Genomic DNA, 8,676 nt, shown 5'->3' on the forward strand with positions numbered 1-8,676 from the left:
TGACATTCCTAGTCCCTAGAGCTAGTTTCCGTGTCCAGGGATTGGGTCGTCGAGGCCCCCGCCTTCGACTGCCGCCCGATCCTCTAAGCACCGGCCCCTTACGGTCCCTCCTACGGGTGGTGAGCCCACAGGAGGGCGGCCCCACGTCGCTCCTTCGGGCTGAGCCCGGCCGGACCCCGTGGGGGGAAGCCCGGCCACCAGGCGCTCTCATATGAGCCCCAACCCCGGGCCTGGCTCCAGGGTGGGGCCCCGGCTGCGCCATGCCGGGCGACGTCACAGTCCTTGATTTTGACTCAATCATAAAGGTTTTTTTTTTTTATAACCGCTCTTAGTCTGACCCGTCACCTAGGACCTGTTTGCCTGGGGAGACCCTACCAGGGGCATATAGCCCCGGACAACATAGCTCCTAGGGTCGTTCGGGTACTCAAACCCCTCCACCACGGTAAGGTGGCAGTTCAAGGAGGGGAATACAATTTTATTTTTATTTTTCACAAATTGCGTATTCTTGCAAATTGTATAATATCCAAGGTAAACATTTCTAGTAATTGTGCAGTTAATTCTCATACTGTATTTTTAGAAAGTTTTGGAATATGTATGCTCTCCCCAAATTTGTCAATAATAAAACACAATCAAAATAATTTAAAGAGAAGGCTTATATTGACCTTTTAAGATTTTGTTTACATCTACCTTGTAAATATAGTTTTTGCTATTTTATTAAAAAGGTTACAATTACAGCAACAATTAACATTTTAACAATATTTCAGGTGTAATCTTTCTTTGTAAAAACTAAAGTATACATTTGATCATACATTTCAAAGTTAAGGATTCATTAGTTTGAATATAGCCCACATTGGAACAAACACTATAATAACATCTTAGTTGATGGCTTTATTTTTGACAAAACATACTATATATATTTAACATATGAGCAGAAATTGGCGAACAAAGGCTTATTTGATGTGGCAGTCTTTTTTACAGTTAAAACTTTATAATCTATCCAAAACTAGTCAACGAAATGTTGTCTTTCATATTTTGTCTGTAACATAGGCCTATCGTTTTTATGATATATTATGGCATATAAATGTCAATTTGCAGTTTAATATGTTGCTTATACATAGACATTTTATTTCAACATATTTCAGTCGATTTTTACTCATCTCAGTATAGCAATATAGTTTGGTAAAAGTTGTTCATTCATTCACACACAGAAACGCGATTCATATTTAAACAGTCTTTTTGCGAGCTGTAGTAAACAACAGCGCGCATCTCTGCCATTCATTCATTCACACACAGACACGCGATTCAAATTTAAACAATTTAACAAATTTAAAAGTCTTTTGCGGTTTACAGACACTATTCCATATCACGATTAGAACAAAGCACTTAAGAATAAAGAACTTACTGTTCCTCCGCTGCATCCGTTGCTCCTCAAAATGAAACTACCAGCACTTCTGAGGTAAATTTTCCAGGATTATTATAATAGTATTATTCCTCACAGCGTCACGAGACGGTGTAAACAAGTACATTAATCTGATTAAACTTGATGTGTTTTATCAAGCTGATGTGGGCGTTCACAGGTTTGCATGTATTGCCTCAGATCATTTGCATTTGAATAGCGTGCTCTCCGTGGGTGTGTTCATATTAGCAGATAATGAGTTGTAATGAGCTGTAATGAGAACGACTGACATCTCTCTCTTTTCATACAGATTACATAAACAGAGAATATTTGTTTTAGTTTTGAATTAGATCATTTAAAAGCAGACAATTAAATTATTATAAAGATATATAGCTCATGCCTGGGTGACTAGTATTCGCTGAGTTTTATTTAAAGGGGTACTTCACCTCTGGAAAGATGAATGTGTATTTAAATTGGGTCATTTATGTAGTAGAAATGTGAAATTATTTTTGAATTTGGAGCCTTCTAGAATGAGAAAATTCAGATTCACCAATCGGAATGAATTCAGTTAGATTGAAACAAAAGGTGTGCATGTAAACAATGAATGCCAACCGCAGAAAGCAAAAGCTGAATCCTGGACATTTTGGACGATCTCGATGGCCGGACATGTCCGGGAAAAAGAGGATGTATGGTAACCCGTACTACTCAGCTTTCTCCACAGAATAAGAACCCGTTAGCTTAGCTTCCAAATAAAAGATGGCTGACACTGTTTGTACATTCTGTGAGTGAGATCCCACCCTCTATGGGTGGGTTGAAAACATGCAGAACTAGCTACTACTACTGGCTGTAGTCTCTAGCCTCTGGCCAAATAATCCTTCAATGATGCAAAATGACGATTTTCTGAGGATCTGAGGATTTTTTCCAGACAAAAAATACATAAATCTCTCGTCTCAGGGGCATATGAGGGAGGAAAGCATGGTAATTCGAAAATACTACAGGTTTTCTACTGATACAAAGCTTAATGCTAAATCCTGAAGTATCCTTTTAAGTTTAGAGACGTGCTCCAAAAAAAAGTTCACAGTGACGGAGAGCCAGAAAGCACACCGTTTATTTTCTTTATTTAACAAAAGCACAATGTTTTTTTTCGCTTGTAAGTGGACACATAAAAAAGACATTTAACAGTTTATTTTTTCATATTTCTTAAGTCTGTATGACCATAAATGACGGAATATTTTAAGTCTATTTTGCTGCTATGTGAAAAAATCAAGCAAAACGCGCCGGCGCGTTTGCCGACCCTAGTATGATCATCATTGGAGATATTAAGAAGAGGATCTATGACCTCTGGAAGCATCTCTTTCAGTAGCTTAGTAGGTATAGGGTCTAACATACATGTTGTCGATTTAGATGATTTAATGAGTTTAGAAAATTCTTCCTCTCCTATAGTAATGAATGAATTGTTTTTTCCTTAGGGACACTAGAATGCACTCCCTGATGTGATACTGTAGTTGACGGTTGCATAGTTATAATTTTCTCCCTTATATTATCAATCTAATAAGTAAAGAAGTTCATAAAGTCATTACTGCTGTGCTGCTTGGAAACTTCTGGGCTTGAAGCTTTATTTTTCATTAGTTTAGCCACTGTTTCAAATAAGTACCTAGGGTTTTGTTTATTTTTTTCTAATAGGGTTGAAAAATAAGCAGATCTAGCAGCTTTTAAGGCCTCTCTGTATGCAATCGAGCTCTCTTTCCATGAAATGCGAAATACCTCTAGTTTTGTTTTCTTCCAGTTGCGCTCCATTTTTCTGGCTGCTCTCTTAAGGGCCTGAGTGTGCTCGTTGTATCACGGCGTTGGACTATTTTCTTTAATCTTCTTTAGGCGCAATGGTGCAACTGTGTCCAAAGTGCTGGAAAAGAGAGAGTTAAAAGTTTCTGTCGCAATATCAAGTTCTTCTAAGCTATCTGGGATGCTGAGATGATGATACTGATCAGAAAGTTTATTAATAAAGCAGTCTTTAGTGGCAGAAGTGATAGGTCTAACATATTTGTAACACGGAGTCGGCTTTGCAGCCTTGGCTAAATGAAGTTTACACAAGACTAGATAATGATCTGAGATGGCATCGCTCTGCTGCAGAATTTCAATGGCATCAACATTGATTCCTTGTTGATAATATTAGATCTAGAGTATGATTACGACAATGAGTAGGTCCTGACATGTGTTGTCTAACTCCAATAGAGTTAAGAATGTCTTTAAATGCCAATCCGTAGATAACGCTTTTTCGTTATCTACATGTATATTAAAAACACCAACAATTAGGACTTTATCTGCAGCCAATAACTGATAGAAAGTCAGCAAATTCTTTGATAAAGTCTGTATGGTGCCCTGGTGGCCTATACTGTATACAGTAGCTAGCACAAATCTCAAACGTGATTTATCATTTACACTATATAGTTACATTAATCACCAACATTTCAAAAGAATTATATTTGAAACTAGACTTCTTAGTTGTAATAGCAATTTTCAGAGGTTAATAAAAACCGCATCAAAAGGTGTAAGAAACTTTCAAGAGGCAAATTGTAATAAAGAGAAAAGGTTTATTCTTTGAGAATTCTTTTCACACAAGTCGCAGCTACCCAACTTGGAAACAGAATGCCTACTAGACTCAACAAACATAGACATTTTATACAGTTTTCTGGCATCATAACCCCTCCTTTCCCAGTTTCTGTAGTTTTCCTTAAAGATATCCCATATCTTTAGCTGGTTTGGACTGGTTTCTGAATTTTTCCACAACATAGTAATTCTGAAAATATTACTATAAGTTACAGCAACACCTTCCCCTTTGCCTTTCAGACGAGGTTCATGTTTATAACAGTAATGTTGGGGGGTGGACTCATTTAAAGTCATGTAATCGTTTGGTTTTAGCCAGGTTTCTGTCAAACACAGCATATCTAGCTTATAGTCTGTAATCATATAATTAACAATAAGTGCTTTTGAAGTAAGGGATTGAATATTCAGCAACCCAAACTTTATCATTTGCTCATTTGTATTATATCTGTTTTTTAATTGTTGAACATCAATAAAAATTTTACCCTTAGATGGGTTTGTAAGTTTTTTGTATGTCCTAATTCGGGGAACAGACACAGTCTCTATATCAGGGATGGGCAACTTCGGTCCTGGAGGGCCACTGTCCTACAGAGTTTAGCTTCAACCCTAATCAAACACACCTGAACAAGCTAATCAAGGTCCTCAGGATAACTAGAAAATTACAGGCAAGTGATTTTTTCAGGGTTGGAGCTAAACTCTGTAGGACGATGATATCTAGGTGAAAGAGTCTCTATGTGATGGGATTTATCTGACCTAGGTGAAGTGAGACAGCTAGCAGACGGTCGGTTTAGCCAGTCTGTCTGCTTCCTGACCTGAGCCCCAAGTCATGTTTGAGCTTTAAGACTATGTGCCATATTACTAGAGAGAAGAGCAGCATCATCAAAGGAGAGATGAATACCATCTCTTTTCAACAGGTCAGGTCTGCCCCAAAGACTTTTCCAATTGTCTATGAATTCTATATTAATTTGTGGAGACCACTTAGACAGCCAGCCATTGAGTAAGGACAATCTACTAATGCCTGGTTCAGATTACACGATTTTTTTGTCTGTTACGATAGTCACTGTGTCAGATTACACGATTTTGACTCCTAAAAATCTTGTCATGTCGTGGACAAGAAACATGTCAGACTACACGTTGTTTTCCGACCAGTCATCGCGAGCCGTCTCACACACTCATTCACTCGCACATACACACGCTCACTCACATAGCCTACACGCACTCACTCAATCACACACACACACACACACACACACACTCACGCTCACTCACTCACGTACACGCACTCTCTCTCACACACGCACACACACACACATGCTCTCTCACTCACACACTCACTCTCGCGCACACACACTCGCGAACACACACTCTCACTCATTCTCCCTCACTCGCGAACACACACTCTCACTCATTCTCCCTCACTCACTCACTCGCGCGCCGTCGTCGTGGAGGACCGTTAAAAAATTAAACATGCTAGTCTTTTTGTCGTGATGTCGTGAAGCATCGCAGACGCGACGTAGGTTGTCGCCCACTATGACACACTATACGAGATGAAACGATCGAATCTTGCGTCCCGACGCCGGTTGTCGTTTGCGAATCCCCACGACACCCTACGTCAAACGGATCGTGCCAAAATCGTGTAATCTGAACCAGGCATAAGTATCTTATCACTCCTGGTGAGAACAGGAAGGGGGCCAGGGCAAATTACAGTGCCTGACATCTTACTTGCGAGTTCACAACCCTCTTTAACGTTAATTTTAGTGTTCTCCGACTGGCGGAGTCGAACACCATTAGTGCCGATGTGAATAATAATCTTAGAGAATTTACGATTAGCATTAGCCAGCACTTTTAAATTTGCTTTGATGTCAGGCGCTCTGGCTCCCGGCAAACATGTGACTATGGTGGCTGGTGTCTCTATTTTCACGTTCCGTGTAATAGAATCGCCAATAACTAGGGCACATTCAACAGGAGTAACAGTGGGTGTTTCATTGAGTGGGGAGAATCTATTTGTTATGGTAATCGGAAAGGAAGGGCGGTGTTTTGTCCCGCGACTACAGCATCTCACCATCACCCAATTGCCCTGCTGCACAGGCTCTACTACAGCTGGAACCGAACAATGTACAGAGTTCACTAAGCTAGTCGCATCCAAAGCAGTATCTAAAGCCCTTGCACTCTTACAAAAAAAAAAAACCTTGATTAAAGTTTGGATGCGTGTCTCTAGTTCTGAAATCTTCTCCGCCAGCCTGACTAATTCCCTGCATTTATCACATGTAAATCCTGTGCTGACAGAGAAGGCTATGCTATACATGTTACATGAAGTGCAAGTGACAATAAGAGGAGAAGATGACATGACTCACCGTGTTTGTTGACTGATCCTACGCACCTAAGTTGTTTGATGAAAAATAAATAAATAAATAAGAGCGCATGGATGGCACGCTAACAGGCTAGAGAATTACTAGCGTGTTGTGCTAGCAATAATGATTTAGATTGAAACAAGTGATGTCAGGTTAATGTGTGTTGTTGAATAAGCTATATTTAGCAGTATAAACAACAAGGAATGATCAACAACAAGGAATGATCGAGTGACCATAACATGATTGAATGACTGAGTTAAGGACTCAGACTTTAGTCCAACTCGGACCCCTTTGGACTTGATTGGTTAAGGACTTGGACTCGACTCAGACTTGACAAAGGTGGATCTACTGTTGTAGGTAGATATATATTCAGATATATATATGTATATATATATATATACATGTATATATATGTATATATATATGTGTGTGTATATGTATGTATATATATATATATATATATATATATATATATATATATATTAATATATATACTTTCCATTTTCACACAGTAATTTTTCACCTACTAAGGCGAGTGAATTACTTGTACTGTAGGGAACTGAAACAAAGCAACAGAAAAATTATGTAACCACTTTTGCTCTGTTGTAATGAATGTTTTGTTTCACAGAATGTCACTGACTGTTAAATGTTCCAACAGATCACATCAGCTAACTCCCAGAGTCTGAGAGGGCATGCCTTGATCCACTCCTCCCTGAACGACAGAAATTCATGGTCATCAAAGCATCTTCTGAGCGAACAGATAATTTCATGCTGACCCTAAGATATCATGTTGCCTTTCTCAGTACACTATATGCATGCTGTAAATTAAAAGTAAAGAAATATTGTTCATTGTATTCAAGCAAAATGTCTATAAAATGCAGAGTAAATACAAAGAAATGCAAAAGATGTCATGTATTGTTTAGAAAAATAAAGTTTCTCTCAAACCAAGGTGCAGTATATATGAAGTATCATATTGCTATATAAGTGAGTTTACAATACTTTTAACCAGTAGTTGGGTGTTTACAAGCTGCAGGAAGATGTTAACCATCTTCTACACAAGCCAAGAGTGCAAGAGTTCATGACTCCATATTCCCATATTTGCATTTATCCAAAATGACTTATGCTGATGACACTCTTAAGGCAGTGCTTACAAGGTATACTTTTTGCCAGCCCAGTTATGTTTGTCTAGAAAATCAAACCAAAGGCCATTGGAGTTGCAATGGAACTGGAATAAAATACCTCTTATCACTAATCTTGAGGATCACAGCTACATTAAATTAAGAGTTGTGAGACCTGTTAATTAGACATTACTGAATAGTTTTGTTTTTTCTAACACACTTCATTGTACCGCCTAAGTTAGGTATGTAACCATGGTTCCCTGAGTTGGGAAAAAGACACTGCATCAGTAGCTGACACTATGGGAACACAGCATTGGCTGATGACACCACACAAATATCCTCCAAAGACACACCTTTAAGGCAGGGACACACCAAACCAATATCATAGAATAAGTGCTGATGAAAACCGACTGTATTGTCACCTCGCGTCGCCTGTGTAGGGGGAAAAAAATCTGTGCTTGAACACTGTGATGGATTTTTAAATTAATCAGAACTAACATTTATTTTCCTTGCAGGAATAACATTTATATGCTTTTGAAACCTAAATGTTTCTAAACACTTTGGTCAAAGTCAGTCAGTCAGTGAATCATCTCCGAATATAATAAAAGGGGAAATGAAACTAGACAGATGTTTAAATATATAAACTCATGACTTTGAGTAACAAAGCTTCTACCTAGTAACAGAAAGGTTTGCTGGATTATACATATGAAGAACCAATCATATTGTAGGAAAATATCTAATGAATCATGTCACCTTTGCCATGCTCCTATGTTATAAAAACGGTTGTATTCTTTTTGCTAGTGGGATTCTCTCTGAAATTGGTCTGAGATCCTCCGGCCATGATTAAAGCATATTCGAAAGCATTGCCTGGAGTCTGTTTAGTTATTGCTGTGCAGCAGGTTAGTGGAACACTAGAGACATTATTCCCAAATGATAGTGTTCAAAAAGGAACGAGACATTGTTCGACTCCGTGTGATACTCTTAGGTGGGGTTAGATGCGGTCAGGTAACTATCATTTTATGGCATTTTATGCGGTCAGAGTAGCTACACTTAGGCGTCAACCAACACGGTCAGAGTCAGTCACCTTAGTATAATTTTGTAGGTGTCAGGGACATTTGGTTGTGTCCGTGCATTCTGCGCCTGAGTCTAAAGGAGATAACTGTCTATTTATTGTATGTTTATTTGACTGTATTGTCTGTTCCGATTTCCT

General features: G+C 38.8%; 1 protein-coding gene across 5 annotated transcripts in view; it reads left to right on the forward strand.

Annotated features, from left to right (window-relative positions):
- Nucleotides 1–8,328, forward strand: part of cdk5rap1 (CDK5 regulatory subunit associated protein 1) — a 76,931-nt gene extending 68,603 nt beyond the window's left edge. For 3 of the 5 annotated variants that reach the window (XM_081358256.1, XM_081358253.1, XM_081358257.1), the window contains one exon: nucleotides 7,007–8,328. Coding sequence is in view for 3 of the 5 variants with exons in the window: in XM_081358253.1 (XP_081214379.1) it covers nucleotides 7,007–7,123 (117 nt within the window). In the remaining 2 variants the exon portion in view is untranslated. The remainder of the gene's footprint in view (nucleotides 1–7,006) is intronic. The other 2 variants (XM_081358255.1, XM_081358254.1) reach the window with 1 other exon arrangement.
- Nucleotides 8,329–8,676: the final 348 nt, after the last annotated feature.

Source organism: Scardinius erythrophthalmus (assembly GCF_964197995.2).
Source record: "Scardinius erythrophthalmus genome assembly, chromosome: 25".
Lineage (NCBI taxonomy): Eukaryota > Metazoa > Chordata > Actinopteri > Cypriniformes > Leuciscidae > Scardinius > Scardinius erythrophthalmus.